The sequence below is a fragment of the Ailuropoda melanoleuca genome, chromosome 3 (assembly GCF_002007445.2).
Source record: "Ailuropoda melanoleuca isolate Jingjing chromosome 3, ASM200744v2, whole genome shotgun sequence".
Taxonomy (NCBI): Eukaryota; Metazoa; Chordata; class Mammalia; order Carnivora; family Ursidae; genus Ailuropoda; species Ailuropoda melanoleuca.
Window position 1 is genome coordinate 52,478,844 of NC_048220.1, and position 12,198 is coordinate 52,491,041.

Below are 12,198 nucleotides of genomic sequence, written 5' to 3' on the forward strand. Positions count from 1 at the left end.
TTGCTCTCCTCAAAGATACTTTTGTGGATTAAACTTATCAAAGGAAAGGTTATGAGGATTTCCCCCAAAGCAAGAGAACATCCCCTGGAGCTATGGCAAGCTCACTGAAGTGGGGGCTGGGATGATGCTTGGTTTTGGGAACGTGTTGTCCTTATCTGTGGAATGGGGGGTGATGGATCACCCCCAGAGTCCCTTTGTCTCGCAGGAGTCCAGAGAGCCCTGGCCTCTGTTCTTGTCATTGCCACTGGGACACCCCCCACCCACACCCTAATTACCTGTGGTCTGTGTTACCCCTCTGCAGCTGCTCACACCAGACCACTGCACTGGATTCTCTTAGCCCTGCCCTGAATCAGCCCTTACGTCATCACTCTAGCTAGGATGGCGAGATGAATAAAACACCGTGGCTCTAATAATCTTTAGGTAGTACTCTCTCTGCGGGAAGAGAGGGGCCTCGCATGGAGTTTGGAGTCTCTGGAGTTATATTTGAAAAGCAGTAGAGGTAGCCCTTGCTTTGTACAGTTTTAATATGTACACATTTCAGAGTTGAGATAAGTCATGCCAGATCCCCACAACATGTTTTCGATGGCAATCACGTTGGTGTTCTAACTGAGGAATTGAAGTAAATACGGATTCTGTTGCTTGCCCCTGAGTCCACATACCACGATGGTATTGACCAATGTATAGCCCCATCAGTAACCAATCACATCACCTTTTTCCAAGTCTTCATGACTTGTCTTTGCCCACCTGTTCTTCCATTCAAGCACAGACAGCGAAGTGTGTAGCTGTTGGTCTCGTAATGCCATGTCTGCTCTCTTACATGGTATTACACTCTAATAGATTATCAAAAGAGGAAGGAAGTAGCCAACAGAGAAGAAAGTGCATCAAAGAAATGCAAAGTAATAATGCCAGAGGGACGTTGAGGTTGACTGTAAATGCGGTTAGAGGAGAGAGAGCTGACAGTGAGGATGTTCACAGCGGCACCTGGAGGGATTCTCGATCTGCAGCCAGAGCAGATCAGCTTGCAGTGATGATCAAAATCAGTGAGCAAGTGCTTGTGGTGAAAAGAATGAAATGTCACAGAGGAAGTAGAAAACTATATGTTAATGGAACTCAGGCGGATATTTCATGGAGCTGAAAGTAGGGCAGACAAAATATTGGCCAGAACATTGGAGTTGACCCAGGCTTAGGGCTTTATAATACACCAAGGCATAGAAAAGATGCTTGCACTCTGTATCCTTAATTTCTCCAATTTAGAGAAGACATACACTGTTGAAGCCACTCTTAGTTCTTTTTAAAAAGAAAATATTTTAGTTTTCAGAGTTTCTAATGTTTTAGTTTACAGCATCCTGAAAAAATGTTTTACTTGATTTCATACAGTTATAACCAACAGAAAGTTTTCATGTTTGGAAAACATTTCTAAGGTCCTAGGACAGTCATTTTTGCCATTGTTTAAGATTGCCTTTTGTGGTGGTTTTTAGAGTCTGGCCCTACCACGTGAAGCAAGGATTGCCTGTACTTGTGTTCTGATCCTGGACAGGACCCAAGTAGACCCAGCTCTGTTCCAGAAGGAAGGTGTTGCCTCATTGTCCCAGGCTTCACCCCAGATAAGATTTTCTCCTCTTTGGGTGTGTTTATGGCAGTGCAGTTAAGTTGATGTAACAAAATTGTTTCCTTCTGCCCATTCCCCTGTACCTAGATTCTTGTCCAAGCGTCGTGTCCGTAACCTGGTGTGGTCACCACTCACTAGTGTATTTATTGTGTTTATCTTTACCCGACTGTCTGACCTGCTTGCTTCCTAGGGGCAGAAACTAGACTATGTCCATGCCTATCAGCTTTTTACTCCCAGTTCTTATCTGATCGATCATCAGTACATACTCATTGAATGAATGGTCTGCGTATTAGAGCAAATAAAGAGAGTCCATTACCTTTTATTCTTCACAAATCAAATTTATTTATATACTTTAAAACTGATTTTTAAAGTATATTTTCTGAAATTTTGAGATTTGCCTCTGAATGGCCAATAAATATTTAAAAATGGCCATCTCTGACAGACGAAGTACTGATGTATAGAAGGTTAAATAGAGTGAGAGACTGTAGTGCTTAATAAGGTCTTCTTGGTTTTGTTCTTTGGTTACAAGTGAGAGCTGCCTTAGACTACCAAGTAAATAAATGAATTAAACATATTCGTGCAGTTTTTTTCCTTCATAGATTTCAAGAAGGAGTTGAGAAGCTGTGGTGGTGAGCCATCTCTGAGCACATTCACAGTAGGAGCTGAAGGCTTTTTATTGTCTCTACTATTACCGAGCCACAGGTCTCAGTTCCCAGCCTTTGTGTCTCTTTTGTTCAAATTCCAAATTTCTGTAAACAGAGTATCATCAGCCCAGCTGTGCTGGGAGATAAGAATGGAGAGTCAGAGCCTGGTTACATCCAAAAAAAGGCAATTACTATAGTACTCTACTCCAAAATGTATATATTTTTATTCCTGTAGATTTTTCACTTTGGAGTTTAATTATTGAAAACTAGTTTTTCTGATTTTTTTTAATAGATGGGAAGAATATTATTTTTAGAATTTTTACTTTAATTCCAGTTAGTTAACATACAGTGTTAGATTAGTTTCAGGTGTACAGTAGAGTAATTTAAAAGTTCCATATATCATCCTTAAATGGGAAGAATTTTATTTTATTTTATTTTATTTTTTTAAAGATTTTATTTATTTATTCGACAGAGATAGAGACAGTCAGCGAGAGAGGGAACACAAGCGGGGAGTGGGAGAGGAAGAAGCAGGCTCCTAGCGGAGGAGCCTGATGTGGGGCTCGATCCCATAACGCTGGGATCACGTCCTGAGCCGAAGGCAGACGCTTAACCACTGTGCCACCCAGGCGCCCCATTAAATGGGAAGAATTTTAAAAACTACCCAAAGAAATTCTCTGAGTGCGTTTATAATATAAACAGTCCTGTTCTCAAACATAGATTATTCAGGTACGGTGAGGCCAACAGATCAGGAATGGACTATGATTAAAGAGTCTGTCACTCAGAGGAGGGCCCGTGCCTTGCCCTGAAGGACCACACACACAACACCAGGGTTGGTCAGGAGGCAGAGAGAGCAAGGGGAAAATAGGGGCAAGAGCCTCCCCCCGGCTTCTGTGGGAAGGAATGGGTAAGGAAAGGTAAGCAGGCTTGGCTGGTATGAAGCATTTCAGGGCAATCTGGGGTATAACCGTTGTCCCTAGTTGTTCAGTACTTGGCCCCGAGTGATGAGGGCAGGTGGAGAGTGGTTCCATGCATTGAAGCGTGACGAAAAAATGTGGTAGGAGTGTGGGCTTTGGATTGGTTTCCTTTCGAAGGGTGCTTCCCTAGGCAAGCCTTCTGCTTCCTCTACAAATTGACCAACGCTCAGAGGCACAGTCTCCGCAGGGCCAGAAGGCTCTAGATGTCAAAGCGTCAGCACTACGGGAAAATAAGAAGACCTGATGAAGAGAGTTTGTCCCTTTGAGTCAGGTGTGTGAGTTCTCATGCGAAATCTACTTTAAGTTGCTGAAATGGCCTTGCCTTGATGTAACCCTCTGCTGTGAGCTAGACTTTCCCTCTCACCCTCCCCTCTGTCACACGGGCTTCTTTATAGTTCTTTGAACACCTCAGGCACAAGTCCCACCGTAGGGGCCGATAGAAGCATTCCTTCTGCTAAGAATACGTGCCCTTCAGAGAGCAGCTTGGCTTTTTTGTTTTCTTCCTTTTTGGTTGCCTCTGTTACCGTGTGAGTGAGGCTTACTCGCCTGAGTGCTGCAGTCGGTGCCCAGTCTGGCTGCTGCTCACCCTCCCTCCTGCTTGGAGGTGGCACTTACTGCTTCGAACCTGCTGTACCGTTTGCTTGCTTGTTACACGTGCTGTGGTCCTTCTACCTCTGTAGTGTGAGGGGTCTTTATTCTGTTCATCAGTGTATTCTAAGCAATGAAAAACAGTGCCTGGAACATAACAGGTGCCTGGGAAGTTTTTGTCCAATAATGACCTTATTTTTCCACAAGTAGTACAGCCTAGCGTGAGGATATGCAAGGGTTATGAGGTTAATCTGTAGCAACGTCCAACATGGGAATACAGTTGTGTTCTTACAGTACTAGTCAACTGAGGCCAAGAGGTATAAAGGAAATATAAAGTGGTGAGATTATTATTCAGCAATCCCTCATTTAGCCAGACAGATGCCAGAGAAGAAATTGTCTCACCTTTGCTGACTCTGAGGCTCTGTATATGGAGTTTTTCTTGTTGACACCATAGCTACCCCAAGTAGAGGGCTATTGACTTTACACACAAACCAATTGATCTACCTGACTTTTTATTGTAGCTCTCTTATTAATAGTTTGATTCGAAGGCTTTCTCTTCATTATCAAATCCATTAGGTGATGCCCTTCAGTTGTCTTGGAAGAGCCATTCCCACTTCTTCCTAGAAGTTAGCTCTGTGGTCAAAAACTCTTAGAAGCACTCCGGACTGAGGAGTAACGGACCAGGGTGAGCTCTTAATAAGTATGGCTGCCTTATGCGTTATTAGGGTGTGAGTTCAACCCATGTGCTAAGACGAAATTGGCAAAATCCTGTTGAAAAATACTCTATCCCTTCTGGAAATGTGACATGTGGGAAACAGGAAATGATCTGAACAAATGTAAAACAAATGACATTTATGGTACATTCAGGTATTTAATGATGTTGAGCTATGGGAGAGGTTTAGGAATGAAATGGTATTGTGGGGTGTGTGTGTGTATGTGTTTTTTTTATAGAAGATTTTATTTATTTATTTGTCAGAGAGAGGGCACAAGCAGGAGGAGCGGCAGGCAGAGAGGGAGGGAGAGGCAGCCTCCCTCCTGAGCAGGGAGCACATCCCAGGGTCCCTGAGATCATGACCTAAGCCAAAGGCAGAGGCTTAACTGACTGAGCCCCCCAGATCCTCCTAAACAGTCTTTATCTTCAATAGATTTGTACGGTTGAAATGGCGTGATATGCAGGCTTTGCTGCAAAGTAATGCCGGAGTCGAAAAGTGGACAGGGGTAGAAATGAAGACAAATTGGCCCGGGATTGGTTATTGCTGAAGCTGGGTGATGGGTGCGTTAGGCTTACTAGACTGTTGTGTCTATTTTTTCAATATACTGCCAATTTTCAATTAATAAAATATTTTAAAAATATACTGGTTGGACTGTTTGTCTTTCTGAATTTAAATGAAGCACATTTTATATTTCATCATCAAGAATGATACTGGTTATTGGTTTAAAGGCTTTTCTTGTTGAGGAAGAAACAAAACCCCTTCTGTTGCTAATTCTTTAAACCAGGAATGGATGCTGGAAGAACATTCAACGTTTTATCCATGTCTTGAGATAATTAGGTATATCTATTGGACCTCTTATTTCTAATAATAGTAAAATGCTTTTGTGTTTTGCAGGAAACTCCACAGGTAGTTAACCTTTACCTCACCAGATAGTTACTGAACAGCTAGTAAGTGCCGGCTTGGTGCTGAGCACGGGAGTGGGGGGTGGGGGTAATCGGGAACTTAGCAGGCAGTTCCCTGTGGTCCTGAAGCTCAGTCCCAGTGGGAAAGAGAGACCATGATCAAGCAAACACATGAACCATTTCAGGTGGTGATAAGGCTGTCTCTGGCTTTCTGCCAGGGCATTGGGTGCTGGAGCCCAGGGGCTGGTGAGGGTGAGCAGGGTGAAGTCCAGCCACTTTCTTTCCAGTGGGACTGCACTTCTCAATGAGGCAAGAAGAGACACGTTTTCAGCAATTTATCTCCATCAACTTCTTGTTGCATGGTCATTCTTTCCAGGTTCTAGCGTGGGTAGGGCATTAGAATTAGTTTTTGAAGTTGCTCTGAGTTCCTTCCATTTCCTGTGTCTTTACAGGGATTTAATTGCTAAGATCAGAGAGTTGGCCTCCAGGTACTGCGAGACCAACACCACCTGCACTGGAACCAAACATGCATATGTGGGAACCCATAGTCCAAGCTGTGTTAATTATCCTGTTAATAATTTCGCTGCTTAATATATTTAACAACAAAGCCAATCGGGAACTGAAAAATGAGTAACAGCCCCCCCCCCCGGAATGACTGAGCACCTATTCTGTGCTCATGCAGGTGTCCCACCTGGCTAGGGTGGCGCATCTGACCGTGGAGAAGCTGTACCACAAAGGGATGAAATACCTTGTTCAAAGACACACTGGGACCAGTTGCAGGAGCTGGGTTTGAACCCGGGTAGCTCTTCTCTAGATGCCGCATTTTAAACCAGTACTGTAGGCTTGTGTTTAATACAGTCTGTAAGGATGATGATTGCTTGTAAGATGCTTTTCTGTGTGTATTTCAGGTTTTGCTGATCTTTGCAAAGGAAGATAGTCAGAGTGATGGATTCTGGTGGGCCTGTGACAGAGCTGGTTATAGATGCAATATTGCTCGGACTCCAGAGTCAGCCCTTGAATGCTTTCTAGATAAACATCATGAAATTATCGTAATAGATCACAGACAGACTCGAAACTTTGATGCAGAGGCGGTGTGCAGGTACCTTCCCTCATGTAACGTGCTCGTTAAACGTTCGCTTCATAGCCTAAAATGACCGTCACTTAGAGATGTCTTTAGTTCCATCCCACGTATTTCTAAGATGTGTGTTGCTGCGTCTAAGCAGTCCTTGCCGATTTCTGGGATGGAAGCTATATTTCCTACTGTGGATTTATCTCCCCTTTTCTGTTTTCCCGCTTTGGAGTTCCTGTGAATTTAGAGGTGTGAGCTGGGTGCCTCTGAAAATGTCAAGGTGTTTTTTCCCCCCAAGTATTGCTCATCATTCACGGGTGTGCATACACACACACACACACACACACACACACACACACACACACACACACAGAGAGAGGAGACGTTTAAATTTACACAGTTTTTTATTACACAGATAGGGTTTGGATTTAAACCAGATATTTTAAACTTCATTATTCCGTCCCAAAATGAACATCGGAAATGTGTGAAGTATACGTTTCTCCCTGCCTGACACAGATGGGGAGATCCTACAGCCCGCGTGGAGCAAATGCATCCACTCTGCAGCAACAGAAAATCTTCCAGGGATCCAAACTCCCCACTTGTTTACAGAAACGCTTGCACTCTGGGGGGAAATGCATGCCTGTTCATAAATAAATGCAGTCATGAGTTCGCTGTGGATGAACTGATCCATTTAGCAGAAGCGGAATGCTTTGAAGCTAGACAGCAAGAGGTCACTAATTAAATGCTAGACCAGCCCAGACTTCAATTACATATGGAGCTGGAATTTTCTGGAATATTAGTAAGTGAAATGAAAGGTAAGGAAGTGGCTTCTTAGATCCTTTGGCACCCTGACAAGAAATGATCGGATTAAGAGACATTTCTCATCATAGGCATTGCCCTGTTATTCTTTGATCCTTCTCAGTTTCTCAAAGAAGAATTTTTTCTTACAGAACCTATTTTAAAATGTCTTACTGGCCTCAAATAATCTTACTGTTCATAGAAATATTTTCTTTTTAAAATATTATATATGTCAATAAATGTATCATAAAATATTTGGATGGTACTTTTAGTATTAAGAAAAGAAATACTAAGAAATATTAGGTAAGAAATGCTAAGAAAAAAATACCTTTTCTTTTTAAATGATCTATGGGATGGAATTCGGTCCTTTATAAATAGATCTACTTTTTCTTGGTCTTGACTTAATTTTCTTAAAGGATTTTGTAGTAGAAGCTCCACAGTCCTTTGTGCGCACCCAGAATGATTTAAGACACGATTCAGGTGCAGAAAGAAATTCTTTTTATTCAGTGAAGATGAAATTTAGCAGATAAGCTTTACAATCTTCCTTGTATGTAAGGAAACTTAGGTTTGTTTGTTTTTTTTTAATCTAATAAATGTACTTTTATCTTGGCTGCACAAAAAAAAACAGTGGGGGATCTGTGTAGGTCAGAAGTCAGGTTGTGTACGGGGGGGGGGTGTGTTTACTGTTACTGGTTATGCTCAGGGCAGCCAGACTCCTGACTGCACGGCCACCAGGACCTGTCCCCCTCCTGGCAGGTGTGCATTCCTTACTGTCACCCATGGTCCAAGATCCCTGGATTTTTGAGCTAGACTGGACCTTAGCTTAACATGGGTCCTTGGACCTCAGCCCCACCCATTGTGGTCCCCTTTCTTCCTCTTAACCAGGAAGAGGTCCGGGTCTCCCTGACCATACCAGTTCCTTTGGGGGAGTAAGAAAGACGAGATAAGCAGCAGGAAGCAACCCCCAAAATGGAAGCCAGCTTCAAAAGAAGAGAGCATGGGCTCCAGCCCAGTTACATTCATAACCGTGTTTGAGTCTCTAAAGCCCACCCCTTCGAACACAGCCGAGCATCATAGCCTGGACTTCTCAGTCAAGGTTGGAAGGGCTGCGCAAGGCGGAGAGGTGCTTAGTATCTCCCTAGAGAGGAAGGCACACCTCTGACTTGCTATGCCGGGTTTTTTTGTTTGCTTGTTTTTGTTTTTACTTAGGTGGTAACTGGTATTTCTGCTGAGAATTCAGTAGGCTCTTAGGTAGAAAAGAAATGGTACTTTGGCCTTCCCAAGACCTTTGCTGTGGGTGGCTGAGAAGGAAGTAGTCTGTGCTAGCCTTAAAAGGGGGTCTTGACTGACTCTTCCTGTCCCACAGTCAGTTAAGGCACTGAACTTAAGAAGTTTGTTCAAATACCATTTATCTACCATGGGAACCTTTACTTCCCAGGAACACAAGAGCTGGTCACTTTCTTGAGCCTTCCACCTACGTAGAGTGAGGCCTCCAGGAATAGGAAATTGGGGAAAGTACCTTTTTTGAGAAAGGTCAGGAAACATGAGAGGTGAAGGAAATGAAACAGTACAAGCTGGTTTTTTCTAGGGGAGCAGCAGGACAAACGTGTTGAAGTGCAGAAGAGCTGAGATGCCAATAGCTAGAAAGATCAACAAACACATGTTGTTTCACAGACTCCTCAAGAGCAGCCTTGAGCCTTCTGTTCTTGGAGATGATGGTTCTCTTCCCAGGGATCTCAAAATAAACAGAGTCCAGATTGAGGAAATGGGTCAAAACAAGCATGCTTATTTGTACTAAGATTCAAGTACATGGCCCTTTATTAATAGTCCATCCAATTCACGAGCCCCGACCAGGATAATCCAGAATCGGGGCTGTAGCATATAATAGCACATGTTGTAAGAAGATGCATGGACCTCAAAATTCTAGAGCCTTCCGTATTCTAATCCTATTGCAGTCCTGCGGAATAAATGACGCACAGGTGGTCATGGTACGGGGGCGGGGGGGTCAGCAGGGACAGTGGCCGCAGCGCAGCATTGCCCGGCCCTTGTTCTTGACCCACTTGGTGAAAGCATTTCAGCTCAAACAACAATACGACCAAAACAAATTAGGCGGCTCTTTGCACCACTCTTCCGGGTTTCAACCTGAGTTGGTATGTCCAGCTGCCAGCAAGTATTTTAATTTCTATTATAAGGTCATCTTTCTGAGCTATCTACTATTTTAAAAGAAAGAAAGATGCAATGCAATTAGCTCCCTGAGTACAAACTGATAACTGAAGAGCTGTAGGACTGCCAGTTTCTTTGCAGAGTGGAATTTCAGTCAGAAAACATGGAATTTAAGTGGAATTTGCCAGTTTTTGAAGTGGAAAATTGGCAGATCTGACCCATTGGACAACTGCCCAGGCATTTAAAAAAAAAAAAAACAACTTTTTTTGTTGTTGTTGTTAAAGGAAAACAAAGAGACTGTCCTAATCTCCAAGGGCATCTTTCTTTGTTATCTTCGTATGTTTTCAGGCTTTGTCTTGAGAGGAAGATTGGGTTTTGTGCCATTTTTCAATGTGAAGTTCCTCCGTTCATTGTCACAAAGCCCTGATCACCTGGTTTGACTTGGAGCCTTCTCGTTGCAGGTCGATCCGGGCCACAAATCCTTCCGAGCACACGGTGATCCTTGCGGTGGTTTCACAAGCGTAAGCTCACCTCCACCCCCAGCTGGCAGTAGGACTGCTCATTCTGAACGTGTGTCTGATGGAATCCAGTCTTTGAGCCAGCAAAGCAGTGGGCATGCCCTTGGCTCTGCAGCACCAACTTTCTAGATCTCGCTTTGCGGGGGTGTTCTTTGCGTTGCAAGGTTCTGGATATATTTAGGTTTTTCTCTGTCTTCCTTAACTGCTGTTAACCCATACTAGTACGCATGAGGAAAAAATGGGTGCTCGTTACGTGCTAGAAATGAAGAGAAGATCTGAGGGAGATGTCTGGAGAGAATTTGTTCCCACTCCTCTTTTTTCTTGGAAGAAAGGCGGTGTGAGGCTGCTTGTTTTTCACTGAAGAAGAAACAAATTACAGCAAAGAAATTACAACAAAGTAGCACAAAATACACTGGAAGGAAAAGATCGTATAGTTGGGGTCAGGACTGCTCTGTGTCTAGAAGCAGGGCGGTAGGATGTATGCCCCCGTTGGAGGGCAAAAGAAGGGGATTGGGCTGTAGGTACCAGATGGTGGGATGAGAGGCTGCCCTGCTGGGTTTGTTGTCTGAATGGCCACCCCTTAGAATGAAAGGGAGACACGGTGCTTGTGCAAGCTACAGTCGTTGGAATTCTTGCAGTATCAAAATTGTTGTATTTAATGGCCATCCTTCACTTTGGAGAGAATAAGGCCTTTGATGAGGGCCTAAGACCTACTGGACTTGGCCTCGTTGTGGGAGCTGGCACAGGTTCTTGGATAAGCCAGCACCAGAGACAGGAGAACTTAGGTCTCTGGCCCAGGGGAGATTTGAAATACCACATTCGAAAGCCATATTGGTATAGGAGGAAATCGTGGCTTCAAAGTCTTGCCCCAACCAAAGACTCTACCTTACCTATTCCTTGAGTCTGTTTTTAAGAGGTGTGTCACTTCACTTGATTCCTACTGTGGGCTCTGGGCCAAGGAAAGGAAAGAAATTGTTCCTATTGGTGCCTTATCTCATTCTGGTGGGACATGGGGTCTCAGGGGGAACGAGTGAGGGGGACCAAGGTATATTTAGCCTTCTCACCCCCTTGCTTATATTTCATCTTGTGGGCACTGTGTGGGGTTACTAGGGTGTCCGAGTCTTGTGCATGGATTCCAGGAGTATACCAGGCCACACGCCATATTCCCCAAGGCTGGCTCATTCCACGGACCCAAAAGTGAAACAGTTTTTTGTTCTAGTCATGTAGCAGAAAAGCTCACAAATCCTTGACAAATAAGGACTTCTATGGCTTGTTATTTTCCACCCTTTTCCCCCTATTTTTAAAATAAAATATTTTGTAAAGATAGAGAACAGTAATAAAATGAATGCTGAGTTTGCACAACCCAGCTTATGAAATAGAATGTCAAGACCTTCAGGCTCTTACTGTGCCCCTCCTCATTTACCCGTCAAAGAAGGTCGAACCCATGGATCCTGAGTAGAGAAGCGAGGGGGGCTGCTTTTCCCTGGAGGGAAGGCGTGAGCTACAGGCCATGCCACAAACAAGCCCTGGCATTTCCCTTCCTGTTCTCCACCTGCTTCTCCACCCAGCATCTTATTCCATTTCCCTTCTCTGTTTTCCAAGGTATACAGTCCATGTGACTTTGCTGGGTATCTCAGGGACGCCCCTTCTCTCTCAGAGTGACAGAGGCAGAGCTGCAGCTTGTCCTCATGACGAGCAGACACTGTGCTCAGACTGAAGTTCCGAGACCCAGCTGTAGGCTCCGTGAAGGAAACCCTCCTGTGAGATGAGGGACACTAATCCGTTTTTCTCTTTTTCCCTTCTACTGTGGCATTCCTGATGACCCTTCTTCTGCATGAGCAATGGGGTCCTGTAGTCTGTAGTGTCCGTTGTCTTACTCACATTGAGAGTTGGACCCAGCCAGGTCTTGGGGTGGCAGTTGTGTTTCCAGAAGGTTTGGGGACAGCCTGAAGGGCAGTGGTGTCTGGGATGAGCATTGCACCTACCTTGTCCCATCCGTTTGTTGCAGCTTTCAAGGGTAGCCCCGCTTTGGAGATGGCCGCTCATGTGTACCTGTGGCGATGCTTTCAGGCACACTGCTGGAGTTTTCTCTACTGTTGGTGTTCTTTTTGCATCTGGAAGGCAGGTGTGGGTCCCGGAAGGCCGGTGCATCCCGTGGGCACATGCTGGTCAGAAAGCCACCGTTAGAGCGAGTGCCATGCTTGCCTCATTGCTCTCTCT

The 12,198-nt window shown here is 44.4% G+C and overlaps 1 protein-coding gene across 2 annotated transcripts in view; it reads left to right on the forward strand.

The window, feature by feature from the left end:
- The window catches only part of PDE8B (phosphodiesterase 8B), a 252,611-nt gene that overhangs the window by 136,558 nt on the left and 103,855 nt on the right, over positions 1–12,198 (forward strand). For both annotated transcript variants that reach the window (XM_034656401.1, XM_034656402.1), the window contains exons 3-4: positions 6,339–6,529; positions 9,922–9,981. In XM_034656401.1, the coding sequence (XP_034512292.1) occupies positions 6,339–6,529; positions 9,922–9,981 (251 nt within the window). The remainder of the gene's footprint in view (positions 1–6,338; positions 6,530–9,921; positions 9,982–12,198) is intronic.